Source organism: Zea mays, chromosome 4, assembly GCF_902167145.1.
Source record: "Zea mays cultivar B73 chromosome 4, Zm-B73-REFERENCE-NAM-5.0, whole genome shotgun sequence".
Classification (NCBI taxonomy): Eukaryota; Viridiplantae; Streptophyta; class Magnoliopsida; order Poales; family Poaceae; genus Zea; species Zea mays.
The window spans coordinates 28,745,369-28,765,260 of record NC_050099.1 but is presented as its reverse complement, the minus strand read 5'-3'; the positions used below and the strand labels follow the sequence as shown (position 1 = coordinate 28,765,260).

General features: G+C 51.3%; 1 protein-coding gene across 2 annotated transcripts in view; it reads right to left on the bottom strand.

Moving 5' to 3' along the window:
• Positions 1-19,892, bottom strand: part of LOC103652996 (general transcription factor 3C polypeptide 3) — a 68,772-nt gene that overhangs the window by 46,201 nt on the left and 2,679 nt on the right. Inside the window, exons 4-5 of one of the 2 annotated variants that reach the window (XM_008679976.4) lie at positions 11,802-11,909; positions 6,437-6,618 (exon numbers count right to left, since the gene is read on the bottom strand). In XM_008679976.4, the coding sequence (XP_008678198.1) occupies positions 6,437-6,618; positions 11,802-11,909 (290 nt within the window). The remainder of the gene's footprint in view (positions 1-6,436; positions 6,619-11,801; positions 11,910-19,892) is intronic. The other variant, XM_008679977.4, reaches the window with a different exon arrangement.

The following is a 19,892-nucleotide window of genomic DNA, read 5'->3' as shown; positions in this document are numbered from 1 at the left end:
ATGCTGTCCTTTAGATACTAAAGTGCAGTCAAAAACTGATGTGCTGCTACTGATGTCCTCTGCTGTGCTGCTACTGCTGTCCTGCGCAGTCAAAAGACTGCTGTTGCATGCTGTCCTGCTGCAACTGCTGCTGTCCTGCAGCAGTCAAAAGGTTGCTGCTGCTGCGCAGTCAAAAGACTGCTGCTACTGCTGTCCTGCGCAGTCAAAAGACTGCTGCTGCATGCTGTCCTGCAGCAGTCAAAACTGCAACTGCTGCTGACCACATGACTTATTCCATCATTCTCCCCCTAAATCTTGTGCGTCGTCTTGTGAGAAAGTTGAGCCATCCCAGACCTGGAACAAAGCTCAAGGAACTTGATCCTCCCAAGGGGCTTGTTGAGCAAGTCGGCAAGCTGATCCTTGGTGTTGATGTAGCGCGCATGGATGCTCCCTTCTGCCAAACAGTCACGGATGAAGTGGTATCACACCCGAATGTGCTTGCTCCGTTCATGGAACACTTCAACTGCTCCAACGTCTCTCCCGAGGAGATCACTGAGTAGGCGAGCAAGCCAGAGCGCCTGAGTTGAAGCGGTGGAGGCCGCTATGTACTCGGCCTCGCAGCTGGACATGGCCACCATCTGCTGCTTGACCGACTGCCAGCTGATGGGGCACTTGCCGAGGAAGAAGAGGATCTCGCTTGTGCTCTTGCTGGTGTCGATGTCGCCGGCGTGGTCGCTATCGCTGTACCCGACAAGGTGTGCCTCCCCAGGGCACCTCGGGTAGTAGAGACCGTGGTCGAGAGTCCACGCAACAAAGTGGATGATCCTCTTCACAGCCTGCTCATGCTCCGTCGTCGGTCGCTGCAGAAACCGACTAACGTAGCCAACGGAGTATGCCAAGTCAGGCCGTGTGTGGACGAGGTAGCGAAGGCTCCCCACAAGACGCCGGTACTGTGTAGCGTCCACCTCCTCCGTCGTGCTGTCGCGACTCAGCTTCAGCCTCTCCTCCATCGGAGTGAGAGCTGGGTTGCAGTCGGTGAGCCCAGCCAGCTCAACAATGCGCTTGGCGTAGGCGGTCTGGCGAAGTGTGATCCCGGAGTCCCCCTAGTGCACCTCAATCCCCAGGTAGGAGAGGTGCCCTAGGTCACTCATTTGGAAGGTGGCCTTCATCTCTTCCTTGAACGCTGCCACCTCTGCATCCTTGGCGTCGGTGATCACCAAGTCGTCGACGTAGACACCCACCAGCAGGGCATTTTCTCCATTGCCCCGCCGATAGATGGCCGCCTCGTGCGGGCTTGGCATGAAGCTCATCCTCTTGAGCGTAGAATCCAGCTTGGCATTCCACGCCCTTGGCGCCTGTCGCAAGCCGTAGAGGGCCTTGCGCAGGCGCAACACCTTGCCTTCCTTGCCAGGGATCGCAAAACCTGGCGGCTGGTGTACATAGACCTCCTCCTTTAAGTCGTCGTTAAGAAACGCCGACTTGACATCCATGTGATGAACATGCCAGCCCTCCTGGGCTGCCAGCGCGAGGAGTCGCACGGATTCCATCCGTGCCACAGGGGCGAAGGCATCGTCGAAGTCGATCCCCTCCTGCTGCAAGAAACCGCGTGCCACCAAGCGAGCCTTATGCTTGACGATGGCGCCGGCTTCATCCCTCTTCAGTTTGAACACCCACTTAAGGGTGATCGCACGATGACCATGAGGGAGATCAGCGAGCTCCCAAGTGCGGTTCGTCTCAACAGCGTCCATCTCCGACTGCATCGCGGCACGCCAAGCCGCATGTTTCTCGGCCTCCGCGAAAGACCGAGGCTCACCATCGTCGCATGCAAGATGCAATTCTCCTGCCAGAATGCGAGACGTCGGGCCCGGCACCGACGGGTCGATGAGAAGGCCCTCCACCCTTCGATACCGCAACGACTCGCCGTCGTAGCACGCGTCGACGCGGTCCTCGTCGTGGGAGAGCGGGGTCACGAGCTCCACTGGGTCGTGCTCGACACGAGCTGGTGTCGGAGAGGACGTTCCCGGAGAAGGTACCGTCGGTGCTGGAGTACGTGGTGGCGAAGAGCTTGTTGTAGCCGGAGTCGTGGCTGGAGTGCGTGGTGGTGAAGAGCTCGTTGTAGCCGGAGCTGGAGAGCGTGGCGCTGGAGTCGGTGGAGACTTGGGGGCTGGGGTAGACCTGCTCGGAGAAGAGTTGCCTACTCCCCCAGTTCCCTCAAAGTGGACGTACTCGATGGTGAAGTCGTCGTACGTCGGAGTCGTGCCGTCGTCCACCGCCTTGTCCCACGCCCATCCTCGCCCTTCGTCGAACACTACGTCGCGCGCCGTGCGCACACGCTGTGTTCCTGGGTCAAGGATGCGGTAGGCCTTCGAGCCCTCCACGTAGCCAATGAACACCCCCGGGGTGCTCCTGTCGTCGAGCTTGCCGATGTGGCCAAGCTCCTTGGTGAACGCGAGGCAGCCGAAGACTCGTAGGTGACAGACCGTCGGCTTGCGCCCATGCCAAGCCTCGTACGGTGTCATCCCGTTGAGTGCCTTGGTGGGCGAGCGATTGAGGATGTAGACCGCTGTCACCACCGCCTCTCCCCAGAAGACAGTCGGCATTCCCCTCTGTTTGAGGAGAGCCCGAGCCATCCCCACAACCGTCTGGTTGCGCCGCTCGACGACGTCGTTCTGCTGCGGGCTGTACGGCGCGGAGTAGTGGCGCTGAACGCCCTCATCCGCGCAGTACGACGCGAACTCAGCTGCCGTGAACTCGCCGCCGTTGTCGGTGCGCAGCACGCGCAGCTTGCGGCCGCACTCCGCCTCCGCAGCGACCTGCACACGCCTGATGGCGTTCGCAGCCTCTCCCTTGCTACCAAGGATCATCACCCACATGTAGCGGGAGAGATCGTCGACGAGCAGCAAGAAGTAGCGTCGTCCTCCTGGTGTGGCTGGTGTCACCGGGCCACACAAGTCCCCATGCACGAGCTCGAGCCTCTCCTTGGCTCGGAAGCTCGACTGCTTGGAAAAGGGGAGCCGTCTCTGCTTTGTCAACACGCAGACATCGCAGAATTGCTCCACATGGTCAAGGCACGGCAGGCCTCGTACCATCTCCTTGGCACTGAGCCGCTTCAGAGCCTCGAAGTTAAGGTGCCCGAAGCGCTCGTGCCACTGTCATGCCCCGTCGTCTCGACGAGCAGCAAGGCAACAAGGTTGTGCCACCTTCACATTGAGCATGTATAGCCGATTTGGACTCTTGCGTACTTTGGCAAGAAGGCGACGAGAGGGATCCCAGATCCTCATGACTCCGTGCTCGACCTCCACGCGCGAACTGTTCTCATCCAGCTATCCCAAGCTGATGATAGAGTTCCTCAACGCGGGGATGTAGTAGACTCCGGTGAGCAGCCTGTGCTCACCAGACGCGGCGGTGAAGACGACTGAGCCGACGCCCTTGATCTCTACGCCGGAGGCGTCCCCAAACTTGATGGAGCCTCGAACGCTAGAGTCAAGCTCGGTGAAGAACTCCCGTCGGCCGGTCATGTGATGAGTGGCGCCGGTGTCGAGGCACCATCCTTCGATCATGTCCTTGCTGGAGCCGTCGCCGAGGAAAGCGCGTGCTTTCGACTCATCAAGGTGGAGGAGTGCCGCTGCGGCCGGTGCCGCTGGAGATGGCTCGATGTTTGCATGTGCCAGGAGCAGGGCCTCCTCCTCCGCCTCCGCATGTGCGACGTTGGCCTGGCCACGTCGTGGCTGCCGACAGTCCCTGGCCCAGTGGCCAAGCTTGCCGCAGTTGTGACAGTCGCCGTCTCGTGCCGGCTTCTTGTTGCCGACGGCGCCGCCTTGGGCACCTCCACGGGCACCACCCTCAGCATGTCCTCGCGCCCCGGCCTAGGCGCCTCCACGCGCCTTGCGCGGTTCGCCGCGTCTGCGGCCTCGTGTCGAGGAGGACTCCCCCTTCTTGTCACCCTGGCAGGCCTCCCACTGCTCCCGAGTGAGATGTAGCTTCCCGCCGATAGTGATAGGCCCAGAGGGAGCCTGTGGTTCGTCGCCATCGACCACCTTGAGTCGACCTACCGCCTCTTCGATTGTCATCGTGGAGAGGTCTAGCAGAGACTCGATAGAGCGAGCAATCTGCTTGTACTTCTCGGGGATGCAACGGAAGAGCTTCTCAACAGCTCTCTCCTCATCGTAGGTGTCGTCGTCGAACTGCACCATCTTCTGCAACAGAGTGTTGAGGCGGAGAGCAAAGTCATCAACATCCTCACCTGGCTTGAAGGCCAGGTTCTCCCACTACTTGCGAAGTGCCTGCAGTGTGGTCTTGCGGGCACGGTCGCTGCTGATGCGGGTCGCAGCGATGGCGTCCCAGGCCTCCTTGGCAGTCCGCTTCTGGGAAAGCGAAAACTGCATCTCGGGCGGGACTGCAGCAATGAGGGCATCCAGCGCCCGTCGATCCTCGTGATAGTCGACGTCGCCGTACCGAACTGCTTCCCACATGTGGCGAACCTGGAGCCGTACCCTCATCACCGCGGCCCACTCGACGTAGTTGGTCTTGGTGAGGGTAGGCCACCCACCGCCGGGACCGATGTCCCTGACAATGGCCTGGGCCATGCGGCGACAATGGTACCGATCCGGGGAGGGAGAGTCGCGCCGCCTGTAGAGGCCGCGATCTCCGTCGACTCGGTCGCCGCCGCCGGGAGCACCGCCGGTGCGTCTACGCCCGTCTGGGCTTCCGTCGCGTGCGCCCTCGCCTGGAGCGCCGTCAGCGCGTCGGCGCCTATCTGGGCTGCCGCCACGCGCGCCCCCATGGGGATGCGCGGCAGCCCACTGTGCTGCCTGCTCTCGCGCTGCTTCCCTCGCCAGCCTGAGCTCTTCGTCGGTGTTGTCGTCGACAGAAGCAGAGCTGTCAGCTCTACTGCCGCGCAGAACCTCGAGCTCTGCTGCCGCCGCACGTGCAGCATCCGCCGCCTCTGCTGCTTCTACTTCCGCTCTCGCTGCTGCCAGTTCCGCCGCCGCCAACCGTGCTGCCCTCGCCGCTGTCGCTGCAGCCGCTGCTGCTACTCGCTCGCGTTCTTGTGCCGCGGCGACCTCGGCCTCTTGCTGGCGCCGCGCACTCGAAGTGACCGAGCGTAGGGACATGGTGGGCTAGTGAGGGGTCGCTGCGTGTGGAAGAGGCTGTCTCAAACGAAAGGCTGCTCGTCTGAGCAGGAGAGGAAGGAACAGTTGGAGCTCTTGCTGCCGACTGAGTGTGTGGAGAGGCGTGGGAAGGAGATGAGCAAGAGATGTTTAGGCTGCAGGATAGTTTGGCTCCGATACCAATTGTAAGTAGAGGCACTCTAACTCTCATCAAGAGGATGACACTATGAGTTGGGGCAATTTTCTGTTTATTTCCTCAAACACTACACAATGTCATACCCTTAGAGGGGTTGGGGACACATATTTATAGCCCTAGGGGCTGCACTACACACTACACTACACACCGCAGCATACAGATTTTGTCCTTTAGATACTAAAGTGCAGTCAAAAACTGATGTGCTGCTACTGCTGTCCTCTGTTGTGCTGCTACTGCTGTCCTGCGCAGTCAAAAGACTGCTGCTGCAACTGTTGCTGTCCTGCAGCAGTCAAAAGGTTGTTGCTGCTGCGTAGTCAAAAGACTGCTGCTGCATGCTGTCCTGCGCAGTCAAAAGACTGCTGCTGCATGCTGTCCTGCAGCAGTCAAAACTGCAACTGCTGCTGACCACATGACTTATTCCATCACGCAGAGCCGCAGACTAGGGAGGAGGTACGCACACGTAGCAGTAAGGAGCGACAACACGTGTCTGGCAGGAGAGCAGCAGCGCATGGCGCCAGGGGCGGCTGGAAGGAGAGCGAAAGCGATATCAGGGAAGATCACAGACTCATGATTCCATGAAAGTAAGGCAATTGTAGATTGATTTAGATCAGGGGTACATGTTCATATATATACAGGACAGGAGAATGTTAGATACCCGTTTAGGGTTTGGGGTTTTCCCCGTGTAATTACCCTTGCACTCCTTTGTAATGGGTCTGGCCCAGTTAACTGCCCAACCCTAATCCAGGGTTAGGGTTTCCCACAGAGAAGAGTCCCAACCCTAGGGGACTCCAGTCTTGATCTCATGTATAGGGGGTTGCCGCCAATGAGGCCAACCTGCCACGCCTAACATTGGGCCTATTAGGACGACTAAGTACAAGGGCTTTAGCCCACACAATTAAATCTATTAAATTGTTGTAACTCACCTAACAAGCATTGCACTGATATGGAAAGGTTATATTGCAATAAATAATCTAAATATGTGCAATTTTGTATGAAATCACAGTTTTGATGACAAGTGCATCCACATTCAAGCAATGTATGACAATTTCATCTCGTTTAACTTTGTATGCAAGATTTCTTTCAAAAATCTATCAAGCAAACTCATCAATACACTCCTTCAAAAAAAATAAGGTCAATGAAGTAAACTCACTTTGCCAAGGGAATAAGTTTCTTCCACAGAGATGCATCCTTTGGGGAAACATATGCAGCTAGCATCAAGAAGTTTATGGCTTTATCTAGTTCACCAATCTCACTATAAATGCTACCAAGTAGATAATATGAATCTGACAAATTTGGTGCAATTCGCACAATCTCATGTAGTATAGGTATTGCCTAGAACAAAGGACATCAGCACAATGTTAATGCTAGAGAAACATCACAAAGAAACCATTTATATTATCCTAAAAATCAATGACACTGCAGTAGGCACAATCAGTTTCTCAAGTCCACCAAACAATCTATACTAGGCATACAAGTGATGCAGACTCATACCAGAGAATGTCACGTGCCAAATGGAAATGAAGATCAGAGCACCACAACAGTTCTAGTCCTATCTTAGATGGCATTTTATTTAACCTTGATGAGGTGAGCACACTTGCTAGAGAAGAATTAAAAGGTTAAGGTATTAAAAGGCATTTTATTAATGAATTAAAAGGCATTTTATTAATGGATTTTTGTACAAGGCCAATCCCCTTTCTTTTTCTTCTTAAATCTTAATATAATGATATGCAACTCAAAAGCTTGAGTTTCATGGGACCTAAACCAAATAGACACTACTATTAATAATCCTGAAATCATAAAACAAGCTGAGTATTCAACAATCCAAAGCTCTACAGAAACCATTTCTTACATCTCTAGTCAATTGACATGCTAGTGAGGTGATGCAAAAGAGTTCACCTACAGAGCAACATACAGGTCACTAATTTGAAGACTTCAGTGAATTTATGGCTACCTGCCTTATAGTTTGCTATTTAGCCCTCTTAGCTTGCGTCCTGCTTGTGGTTTTCCCTGCCCTCTTCTTCCTCATCTTTCTTCTCTCCTTTGGTTATGGCTAGTCTAGGTTTTTGAGGTTTGGTTTTTTGATCCCCTTCCCTTTTTTCCTCCACCACTCTTTGTACAACCTCTCTTGTTTTTATATATTTATATAATCGTGCCATTGTAGGGGACTCTAAACCCTAAGACCACTTGGTAGGTCCTTAGGTGGGTGGGTGTGAGTTGTGTTCCTTGTTACCTGTCTGGCTTTGTCAGACTTTTGTTTCTCTCCTTAAATGAAATGACATACAGATCACTTGCGTTGTTCGAGAGAAAATATAATCGTGCCACTGCATGGGCTTCCCCTACAGTTTTTAGGTCAAAAAACATATAGGCAGGGGTGACAATGGGCTCTAAATTTTACACTATAAAATTTAAGGATCGGATCGGGTTAGGATCGGGCTCTATTTCCATTCATTTTTTAACTAAAATTTATTTAGGGTCCTGTCAATTTGTGAAGAAGCATTTGGATCGCGATCCATTACCAGCCCTACATACAGGTCACTAGAGATGAAAACGGTTTCAAAATTCTAGAAATTGTTCCTGATTTTTTTTATCGGATTTATCGGTAACAGTATTTTCGGAAACGGGATCGGTAGCCAGAATTTGTATCGAAATTGGTGCGGAGTTTTACCGACCATTTTTATCGATTACCGATTTTAGTCGGAATTTACCGAATATAGGTCTCGGAATTTTTCGATAATAAAATAGGTCCATAGTGGCACAGCCCAACTTATTCGACCTGTTTGTCCCCCTCCGCCTGTCCCCAAGCCACAACGGTGCAGCCATTCAGGCCATTTCCAATCTGCAGCCCAACAAGCAAGACGCAAGAGGCAACAGGCAACAGCCCTAGGTCTGATTCTAAAGCTCTCGGTCTCGAACGTGTGACAGTCGCTGCCCGCCAGGCCACCAGCAGCCATCGACGGCCCTCCCTCCATCTCGCCATGACGTCGCCGTCCCTGTTCCTCCACCTCGCCACATTGTCATCCTCGTCCCTCCACAGCAGGACCTCCTCGTTGCACTGTCATCCTCGTCCATCCACAGCAAGACCACCTCATTGTGTCGTCGTCCTCGTCCCTCCACAGCAAGACTGCTCACCGAGTCGTCGTCTCTCCACACCAGGTCCGACTGATTCGCCATCTCGCCGACTCGCCATCGTCTGGTCCTTGCCCTCCCCTGAACCCACTCGTGTCTGCCTGCCGCTGATTCTGTTTCAGGCAACCAGCGCCCCCAGATCTGTGGTCGTGCAGGCTTCTAGGTTCATCATCGCGCGCGACCACCTCGCTCCGGCTCCCAGCTCGTCCGGTCCACCTCACTTGCGATCGCGGCCACCTCAATCGTCCACCTTCCAGGTGACCATTGTACATAACTGAAAATGAAATGTGTCATAGGGTCATTTCTACCTGTTTTGGTGATTAAATGTCCAACACACCAAGTTGGACTAACTAAGTTGATTTGAGTGGGAGCACAGGTCTACTTGAAGGCAAGTTGAAGAGATCAAGTCCAAATGAGATGAAATAGGGCCATAAAGTGCAACTATGGGTAAAATGGTAAAACCAACAAGTTTTAATGTTTAGACAAGTTGCACGTGCCCATTACAATGTATTTTGCACTTGTATTCGGTCTCTAACTTCTTTTGTAGAGAAAAGTGCATTTTGGACTTGTATTGAGCCATATTGAAAATCCTGGTGAAACCATGGAGAAGAGGTAAGTTTCCCACACTTAGTCAATTGAATTACATGATATTTATGTTTGTCTAAGTCGTAGGGAAGACCTCAAAAAAAGTCCAAAAGGATTAGCGGAGATAGGCTCAAAAGAGCCTTATCTGGTCTAGTCTGGACCGGGTCCGTTCGTCCTGGCCAAACTACTTGGTCTCAGGATTTTTTATTAAAAATATCCGGACCTCTATTGTTCACGGTCCGGTGTGCCGCCAGACCGCCTCCAATGGTCGGCTTCTCTGCGCACTGGTGAGCCAACGGATAGGCTCGGTCCGATGCCTGCCAGATGAAGAAGGCACCCAATCAGATCCCAAACTGGGGCACGTGGCGGACTAGAGCACGTGGACCTGGTCCGATGGTGTACCGGACCGGTCCGGTGTGCCCGCAAACAGCCCAGATCTGCAGCTTTCTAAGGAAGGAGGCAACGGCTCCTAGGCCACTTGGGGCTATAAAAGGAGCCCCTAGGCGCCTCCATTCTGCACACAAGTACAACAAGAGCACACCAACACTCCGACATACTATAACAACGCATTCTAGTGGTTCTTAGTGAGATTCAAGCGCCAGTTATGAGTCGTTCTTGTGATATTGTGTACTCGCGCTCTTGTCTTTGTGTTTCTTGCGCGTGTTGCTGCGATTTGCTCTTATGTGTGTATTTTCTCTCTCTCTCGCTTACTCTGATTTGTAAGATTGATCTTTTGTAAGGTTGCAAGAGACTCCAACTTGCGGAGATTCCTTGCGAACGGGAACACTTTTGATATACTGTGGCACTCAAGTTTGATCTACGTGATCACTTGAGAGGGTTGAGTGCAACCCTTGTCCAAAGGAGGACACCACAACGTGGATGTAGACTTACCGAACTATGGGATAAAAATCATTGTCTCACTTGTCCTTTACTTCCTTGCAATTTTCTTTCTTCCTAAGTTCTCAACTTCACTTGTGATATTGCTCTTAGTATAATTCATATCTTGGAAGAGCAATCAAGTGAAGAGGACTTTTCCTTTTTTTTCTTCTCTACTCAAACTTGGTTTTAGTTTACACTAACTTCATTTTTAAACCAAATTTGTGTTGTTTTAAGTTAATTTTGTAGGATCACCTATTCACCCCGCTCTAGGTGCTCTCAATAACAATGGGTTACATTTACACAGATTGCCCCTGTCGGATGTGATTGTCCACATGAATGCAAACTCGACCATGTGAGGCCATTTGATCTTTGAGGAACTGTACATCTCCATCTATAATGTGCTTGCTCAAATTAAATACTCACTGAAAGGTGTTTCTGACTTCGAGAGGGAGGGATCTATAATGGGCAAGCACCTTTCAATAATACATCCCTCTTGAAGTCAATAATACATGCATAGTTTTAAGGCATCACCTAGGCGTCTAGGCGCCCAAAAGTAGCTAGGCGTCGCGTCGCCCAGCGAAGAACCAGCAAGAGAGAGGGAGACGAGGAAGGGGGCGTTGAATCGAGGTGGCGGCGACCAAATCGGGGCGGCGGCGGCGACCCAAATTGGGGCGGTCGTGCCCAAATAGGCGCGGAAGCGGCTAAATATGGGCGGCGGCGGCTCGAATCGGGGTGGCCGCGGCCTGAATCGACAGCGGCGGCTCGAATCGGGGGCAGCGACACCAAATCGGAGGCGGTGGTGGTTCCATCGGCTAAAGAAGGAGGGCAGCAGGAGAAGATATATGGGCTAGATGGTGGGCTGGGCCTGCTACCCCATTCCTTCTTTTTCCTTTTTCGTTTTTTCTTTTTCTTCCTCACCATGCTACTGTCTTGCTGGTTCTTAGATAGATAAGGCGTCTAGGCGGTGGTCCAACGCCTTGTCTCGCCTTACCGCTTTAAGAACTGCATGTGTGCTGTCAATCTGCCACAAGAACTGCAGAGTTGTGTGCTCTACAGCCTCTACAATCTAATGAATAGTGTATACTGCTCTGCTCTTATCTATCTAAGTGCTAGGCTAGCTGCTCTAGATCTAGACTCTAGTGTTGTACTGCTCCTTTGTTACACTCTTCCTGAATAGCTACTTCCTTCAGTTCTTTTCTTTCATTCTATGTTATTTCAGTTTCAGTCATAAAGGATTTTCTTCTCTTTCATTTTATGTTTACCAATTACCGATCATATTTTAAATTCCGACCGCTACTGGTATATTTTCCGTGCCGAACTTTCGTTTTCGATGTTTCCGAAATTCCGATATTGTTTCTGTTTCTGGAGTTACCGTTTTTTATTTCATTTTCAATAAAAAATGAAAATTGAAACGGTTTTAGCGTTTATCGACCGTTTCCGACCGTTTTCATCCATACAAGGTCACTAGGTCTAATTAACCACACAAGCTAAATGGTAAAGACGCCGGGTGTGAACTACTAGATAAACTAGCTCACATTGAATATAGCATACATAGAAATAATAATATTTGGAAGCTAAGAGTTTGGATGTCTGTAGCGGGCTAATGCAGTGTCATATACCTGCTTAATGCCAGATTAGTTGCTATATGCATGGCAACTTCAATTCATAAAAAAACTCATGATAGCAGCAGTTATCTTGGTTGTCTGAACAAACAATCCAGCAGAACAATTATTTATTGTATGACTTACAAATTTTTTTTAGGTGCAGAAATTCAATCCCAGGATAAATAAGCAGGAAAATAAGTGAAGTGATGATCTTTGCTGGTAGGAACATTATATTGAATTGGGAAAGTAACATATCAACCTACGCATCAAATTACTTGTCAAAGTTATAACTTATATAAGTAACAAAGTGAGAGCTTAGACCTCGTTAAATTTTTCTTCAGCGAAAAGTAGAGTAGCATCACCCAACTTTTTAATAACTTCAGCACTGCCCTTATTCTTTGTTCCTTTCTTTCTTCCCCTTCTCTTGCCCTGATAAAAATGAAAGAAAATGAGGAAAAATTACTAATTTATTAATGCTATAAATATGATTCCAAAAAGAAGACCTCAACTGCATTGAACATAGTATAACACATCTAGTGCTATAATCTACAAAACAACCGCTTTCCAGAAGTATGATAAGTCAAAAACTGTTTGGGCAAAGAGCTTAAAACAGCTAATATATCTTCAAATATAACTAGAAATGAAAGGGAATATACTAAATTCAACTGAATAGAACGTTGCATGAAAAACAACAGGCAGGTAACTCAGTCAGTTCCGAAACACTTTTAGAATATCAAAATATTATTCAGGTTCTAGGCAGAGGGGGAAGGGGCGAGAGAGACAAAAATGAAAGCACCATCACAAACCATAAATGATGCCGATATTATTATAGATATGTATAGTCTAAATCTAAAGATATGTATATATCTTACTTGTACTCCAAGTTGCATCCTGATTATATATATGAAAGCGGCCCTCTCTTAGGCTTTGTTTGGATACTTTAGTATTCACCTCAATCCACATGTACTGAGGTGGATTGGGGTGTAAAGTTTGTGGGGTGTTTTCTAATTCTCTACATGGTATCAATCACCTGGGTTTCTTTTTTGTTCTCTTACCGGGCCTAGCTCCTCCCACGCCGCGAAATCCTTGGCCCCGTCTCCACCTCGCATCAGGCCGCCTACCCCATGCATACGCACGCGTGTTTCCCTGAGCCACTGCGATCTCCCATGTGCCTCCTGCAGCCTCTCCTCCCTCTCTTGCGACCCCTTCCGCCCCGTCCCTCGTGGCCTCCTCTCCTCGCAGACGTGCGCACCTCCCTTGTTTCCGCTTCTGCTCGTATGCCTCCTTCCCGCTTGCGTGCTCCCCCGCTCTTATGCACACTCTCCTTTCTGCTCGCCAGTTTACACGTGATGATCACAGCCCCCATTGAATATGACGCCTTTTGTTTTTCTATTAAGGATCCATGGATAGGCGTGTGATTATTTTCTGATATAGTAGTGGGGACCTCTAAACTAACTTCACCATCCACCGCCACCATTTTTTTGCATTTTAACTCTTTTTCGTAAAAACTTTACTTTTGGCCCCCTGAAATACTTATTGTGTTTTTGGACCCTTTGCTCGACGCCACAAACCATGGCGCCATGGTAACACGGCTCAACGACGTGACTTATGGCGCCGAGGTATAGGGTGTCGTGTTGCGCTGGCGCCTACGTGGACCCTAGCTCGGCGCCGCAGGTCATGGCACCGAACTCGCAAGAATACAATAGCAACCATTTAAAGTTTAACGTCGTTCTATTCTGTTTCAGGTCTTAACAATAGGTATCAACAAAATAATAATATGTTTTCTCTTTTCTAATGGCTACTATCTCACCTTCCTAATTGAGCAAGATAAATCTTTTGTGGTGGACGAAAACCAAGATCTATGGCGCCGAGCTCGTAAAAATAGTCCTTAATATATCAATGTACACAAGAAACATTAATCGGTTGAGAAACACTATCATACCATACAAATGTTCATTCAACAAACACTCCATTTGAATAGGTGCCTTCACTAAGACCCTAACGTAATAATAAATCCATGCATCCTTGATGCTATTTTGGTTTTCATATTTCTCTATGCAGATTTAGGCATTTAACCAACCAGCCTAAGGAGAAAAAACAATCAAAGAGTTAATATAAAAAATAGAGAAAAGCAACAACAGTTGACAGTTGTGCAATAGTGGTGGTGGTGATTCTCCCCCTAAGTCTTGTGTGTCTTCTTGTCGGACAGTTGGGCCATCCCGGACCTGGAGCAAAGCTCAAGGAATTTGATCCTCCCAAGGGTCTTGGTGAGCAGGTCTGCAAACTGATCCATGGTGTTGATGTAGCACGCCTTGATGCTCTCTTTTGCCAAACAATCATGGATGAAGTGGTACCTCACCTGGATGTGCTTGCTCCGTTCATGGAATACGGGGTTCTTGGCCGACGCCAGAGCGGACTGACTGTCCACCCTGAGTTCCACCACTCCAGTGTCTCTCCCGAGGAGATCACCGAGCAGTCGAGCAAGCCTGAGCGCCTGAGTTGAAGCGGTGGAGGCCGCTATGTACTTAGCCTCGCAGCTGGACATGGCCACCACCTGCTGCTTGACCGACTGTCAGCTGATGGGGCACTTGTCGAGGGCCCGAGGAAGAAGAGCATCCTGCTTGTGCTCTTGCTGGTGTCGATGTCACCGACGTGGTCGTTGTCGCTGTACCCGACAAGGTGTGCCTCCTCAGGGCACCTCGAGTAGTAGAAATTGTGGTCGAGAGTCCCCACAACATAGCGAACGATCCTCTTCACAGCCTGCTCATGCTCCGTCGTCGATCGCTGCAGGAACCGGCTAACGTAGCCAACGAAGTATGCCAAGTCCGACCGTGTGTGGACGAGGTACCGAAGGCTCCCCACAATACGTCGATACTATGTAGCGTCCACCTCCTCCGTCGTGCAGTCGCGACTCAGCATCAGCCTCTCCTCCATCGAAGTGAGAGCTAGGTTGCAATTGGTGAATCCAGCCAGCTCAACAATGTGCTTGGTGTAGGCCGTCTGGCGAAGTGTGATCCAAGAGTCACCCTGGTGCACCTCAATCCCCAGGTAGAAGGAAAGATGTCCCAGGTCACTCATCAGCAAGGTGGCCTTCATCTCTTCCTTGAACGCTGCCACCTCTACATCCTTAGCGCCGGTGATCACCAAGTCGTCGACGTAGACACCCACGAGCAGGGCATTTTCTCCTTTGCCCCGCTGATAGATGGTCGCGTCGTGTGGGCATGACATGAAGCCCATCCTCTTGAGGGTGAAATCCAGCTTGTCATTCCATGCCCTCGGTGCCTTTTGCAAGTCGTAGAGGGCCTTGCGCAGGCGCAACACCTTGTCCTCCTTGCCAGGGATCGCGAAACCTAGCAGCTGGTGTACATAGACCTCCTCCTTTAAGTCGTCGTTAAGAAACGGCGACTTGACGTCCATGTGATGAAAGTGCCATCCCTCCTGAGCTGCTAGCGCAAGGAGTCGCACGGATTCCATCCATGCCACGGGGGCAAAAGCATCATCGAAGTCGATCCCCTCCTCTGCAAGAAATCGCGTGCCACCAAGCGAGCCTTGTGCTTGATGATGGCGCCAGCTTTATCTCTCTTAAGTTTGAACACCCACTTAAGGGTGATCACGCCTGGAAGATTTGATGTGGTAGGCCTTCGAGTCCTCCGCGTAGCCAATGAACACCCCTGGGGTGCTCCTGTTGTCGAGCTTGCCGATGTAGCCAAGCTCCTTGGTGAAGGCGAGGCAGCTGAAGACTCGTAGGTGAGAGACAGTCGGCTTACGCGCATGCCAAGCCTCGTACGGTGTCATCCAATTGAGTGCCTTGGTGAGCGAGCGGTTGAGGATGTAGACTGTTGTCACCACTGCCTCCCCAGAAGACAACAAGCATACCCCTCTGCTTGAGGAGAACACGAGTCATCCCCATAATTGTCTGGTTGCGCCGCTCCACAACGTCGTTCTGTTGCGGGTTGTACAGCGTGGAGTAGTGGCGCTGAACGCCCTCATCCGCGCAGTACGACGCGAACTCAGCTACTGTGAATTCGTTGTCGTTGTCGGTGCACAGCACGCACAGCTTGCGACTACACTTCGCCTACGCAACGACCTGCACACGCCTAATGGCGTTCGCAGCCTCTCCATTGCTGCCAATGACCATCACCCACATGTAGCGTGAGAGGTCGTCGAAGAGCAACAAGAAGTAGTGTCGTCCTCCTGGTGTGGCTGGTGTCACCCGGCCACACGTCTCCATGCACGAGTTCGAGCCTCCCCACGGCTCGAAAGCTCGAGTGCTGGGAAAGGGGAGTCGTCTCTACTTTGTCAACACGCAGACATCGCAGAACAGCTCCATATGGTCAAGGCACGACAGGCCTCGTACCATCTCCTTGCTACTGAGCCGCTTTAGGGCCTCAAAGTTAAGGTGCTCGAAGCGTTGGTGCCACTGCCATACCCCATCGTCCTGACGAGCAGCAAGGCAGCAAAGTTGTGCCACCTTCACGTTGAGGATGTAAAGCCGATTTGGACTCACGCGTACCTTGGCAAGAAGGCAACGAGATGGATCCCAGATCCTCATGACTCCGTGCTCGACCTCCACGTATGAACCGTTCTCATCCAGTTGTCCTAAGCTGATGATAGAGTTCCTCAACGCGGGGATGTAGTAGACTCCGGTGAGCAACATGTGCTCACCAGACGTGACGATGAAGACAACTAAGCCGACGCCCTTGATCCCTACGCCGAAGGCATCCCCAAACTTGACGGAGCCTCGGACGCTAGAGTCAAGCTCAGTGAAGAACTCTTGTCGGCCGGTCATGTGATGAGTGGCGCCGATGTCGAGGCACCATCCTTCGATCATGTCTTTGTTGGAGCCATCGCCGAGGAAAGCGTGTGCTTTCAGCTCATCAAGGTGGAGTGTCGATGCGGCCGGTGCCGCTGGAGATAGTTGATGATTGCCTCTGCCTCTGCCTATGCGACATTGGCCTGGCCGCGTCATGGTTGTCGATAGTCCCTGGCCTAGTGGCCAAGCTTGCCACAGTTGTGACAGTCGTCGTCTCGTGTCGGCTTCTTGTTGCCGACGGGGTCGCCTTGGGCGCTTCCGCGGGCACCACCCTCAGCATGTTCTCACGCACCGGCCTAGGCTCCTCCGCGTGCCTTTCACGGCTAGCCACGTTTGGGGCCACATGTCGAGGACTCCCCTTCTTGTCACCCCGACAGGCCTCTCACTGCTCCCGCGTGAGATGTAGCTTCTCGTTGATGGGTGACAGGCCTCCCACTGTTGTTCGTCGCCGTCGACGACCTTGAGACGACCTTAGCACAACTTCGATCGTCATCGTGGAGAGGTCTAGCAGAGACTTGATCGAGCGAGCGATCTGCTTATACTTCTTAGGGATGCAACGGAAGATAGCTTCTCGACAGCTCCCTCATCGTAGGTGTCGTCGCCGAACTGCACCATCTTCTACAACATAGTGTTGGCAGAGAGCAAAGTCATCAACATCCTCACCTGACTTGAAGGTCAGGTTCTCCCACTCCTTACGAAGTGCCTACAATGTGGTCTTGCGAGCACGGTCGCTGTCGATGAGGGTCACAGCGATGGTGTCCCAGGCCCCATTGGCGGTCCGCTTCTGTGAAAGAGTAAACGGCATCTCGAGTGGGACTACAACAATGAAGGCATCCAGCGCCCGTGGATGAGCGTAGTAGTCAACATCGATGTACCGAACTGCTTCCCACATGTGGCGAACTTGGAGTCGTACCCTCATCACCGTGGCCCACTCGACGTAGTTGGTCTTGGTGAGGGTAGGCCACCCACCGTCGGGACCGATGTCCCTAACAACGGCTTGAACCCCGCGATTACCATGGTACGATCCGGGGAGGGAGAGCTACGCCGCCTGTAGAGGCCGCGACCTTCATCGACCTGACCGTCGCCACAGGGAGCACCCCCGGCGCGTTCGCGCCCGTCTAGGCTACCGTCACGCGCCTTCTGTGCCTATCTAGGCTGTCGTCGCGCGCGCCCCCATGGGGATGTGCGGCTGCCCATTGTGTCGCCTTTTCTTGGCGTTGCCTGCCTTGCCAGCCTGAGCTCGTTGTTGGTGTTGTCGTCATCAGAAACAGAGTTGTCGGCGCTACTGCCGCGTAGAGCCTCGGGTTGTGCCGCCGCCGCACGTGTATCATCCACCGCCTCCGCTGCTTCTACTTCCACTCTCGTTGTTGCCAGTTCTGCCGCTGCCAGTCGTGCTGCCCTCGCCGTTGTCGCTGCAGCCGCTGCTATTGCTCGCTCGCTTTCTTGTGCCGCAGCGACCTCGGTCTCCTGCTGGCACCGCGCACTTGAATTGACCGAGCGTAGGGATATGGTGTGCTAGTGAGGGGTCACTACGTGTGAAAGAGATTGTCTCAGACGAAAGGCTGCTCGTCCAAACAGGAGAGGAAGAACAGTTGGAGCTCTTGTTGCGGGCTAAGTATGGGGAGATGCGCGGGAAGGAGATGAGGAAGAGATGTTTAGGCTGCATGATAGTTTGGCTCTGATACCAATTGTAAGCAATATGACACTTACACTCATTGAGAGGATGACACTACGAGTTGGGGCAATTTTTCAACTACTTCTTCAAACACTATACAATGTCATACTCATCTAAGGGTTGGGATACATATTTATAGCCCAAGGGGCTGCAGCATATGCTTCCTAGATATGTGAATATGATGTCCTACAAACTGCACAAACATTACACAAAGATGGTGTACTCTAGTCAAAAGAACTGCAATAATGCACTGATGTCCTCTACCCAACATGTTGTTCCTTAAAGCAATCAAAACTGCAGTAAGGAAAGGATATATTGTGCCTGCTGTTGTGTTGCCCTGCCTGCTGTCCTACACCTCCACAAAAGGAGATGTCCTAAAGGAAAGACCAAAAAAGGATTGGTGTTGTCCACTGCAGCAAAGACAGACAGCAGATGTTGTTGTCCTTCCCACAAACCACGAGACTTAAATGATATAGTCATTCATACATTTAAACGTAAGGTATTGAAAATGTAACATGTATATAAGAACCATACAAAAGATTTATCTTGCTCAATCAGGAAGGTGAGATAGTAGTCATACAAAAGAGAAAACAGGTTATTATTTTGTTGATACCTATTGTTAAGACCTGAAACAGAATAGAATGACATTAAACTTTGAATGGTTATTATTGTATTTTTTGCAAGCTCGGCACCATGACCAGTGGCGAGCTAGGCGCCAGCGCAGCACAGCGTCCCATACCTCAGCGCCATAAGTCACGGCACTGAGCCGTGTTATCTCGACGTTGTGGCTTGAGCAAAGGGTCCAAAACGAGAATAAGTCTTCCACTGGGCCAAAAGTAAACTTTTTACGAAAAAAGGGTAAAATTGCAACAACAAAAATGCCATCGCCGCTAGTCCAGTCTTGTTGTCTTGTCCATCTGATGGCAATGGCATCACGCTCTTAGCAACTTCCTGCCACTTCCTGCTAACTATCGCTTTAGTGGCAAGGTTTACTAACGTTATTCGCCTTCGTCCTTGTCGCCTACAGCGTACGAAGCTAGGTCATCCACTCCCGCGACACCGACTAGCATGTCCGATCAGCCTCACTGTGACATCACCCGCTTGCCTCCACTGCCTAACACGGGTCACGAACCCTTGCCCTCTCAAAGGGTCACCTCTGTGGTGGTGCAGCCGCCTGCACCGCCTCCACGACCTATATAAGGAACGAGGCAGTTGCCTCCCCTCCACTAATGGGCGCTGACTCGGTTACAGACTGGCATTGTGCAGCCTATTAACTATCGAGATCTCTCTACCACGTTGACATCCACTTCCTAGCAACTATCGCAATGTGTTGGCTAACCCCAACTAATGTGCTACTATGACAGACAAGTATCAGGAGTTCATCAACTCCGACACCTGACGCCTCGTACCTCGCACCATAGCACCAACATCGTAATGGGCAAGTGGATATTCAAGGACAAGTTCCACTCTGATGGCTCCCTTGCTGCTAGAAGGCTCGATAGGTTTTTCGAGGGTTTTCTCAGTAGCACGACATCGACTACGATGAGACTTTCAGTCCAGTTGTCAAGTCGGCACCATCTGTGCTATACTTACCATTTCCTCCGCACGGCAGCGGCCCATTCACTAACTTGAGATGAGAATGCCTTTCATCCTGTTCGCTTGGCTTTAATCTGTACCGACTTCTACTGTTTGTACAGTGTTTTGTCTCTATGGATTGTAGCTGCAGCAGTCAGAACATGAGGCTTTAATCTAAAGGGAGTAGGTTGTTTCTTCATGACGATCTCGAAGAGACTACTACTGGTTAGCCCTGAAGCGGTTTGCCTCTTGCAGAAGTCGTTGTACTGCCTTAAGTAGGGACCTCTCATGTGGCATCAGCATTTTTCCACGTACATCTGCAAGCACGGTTTCTCCATGGTGAAGTCAA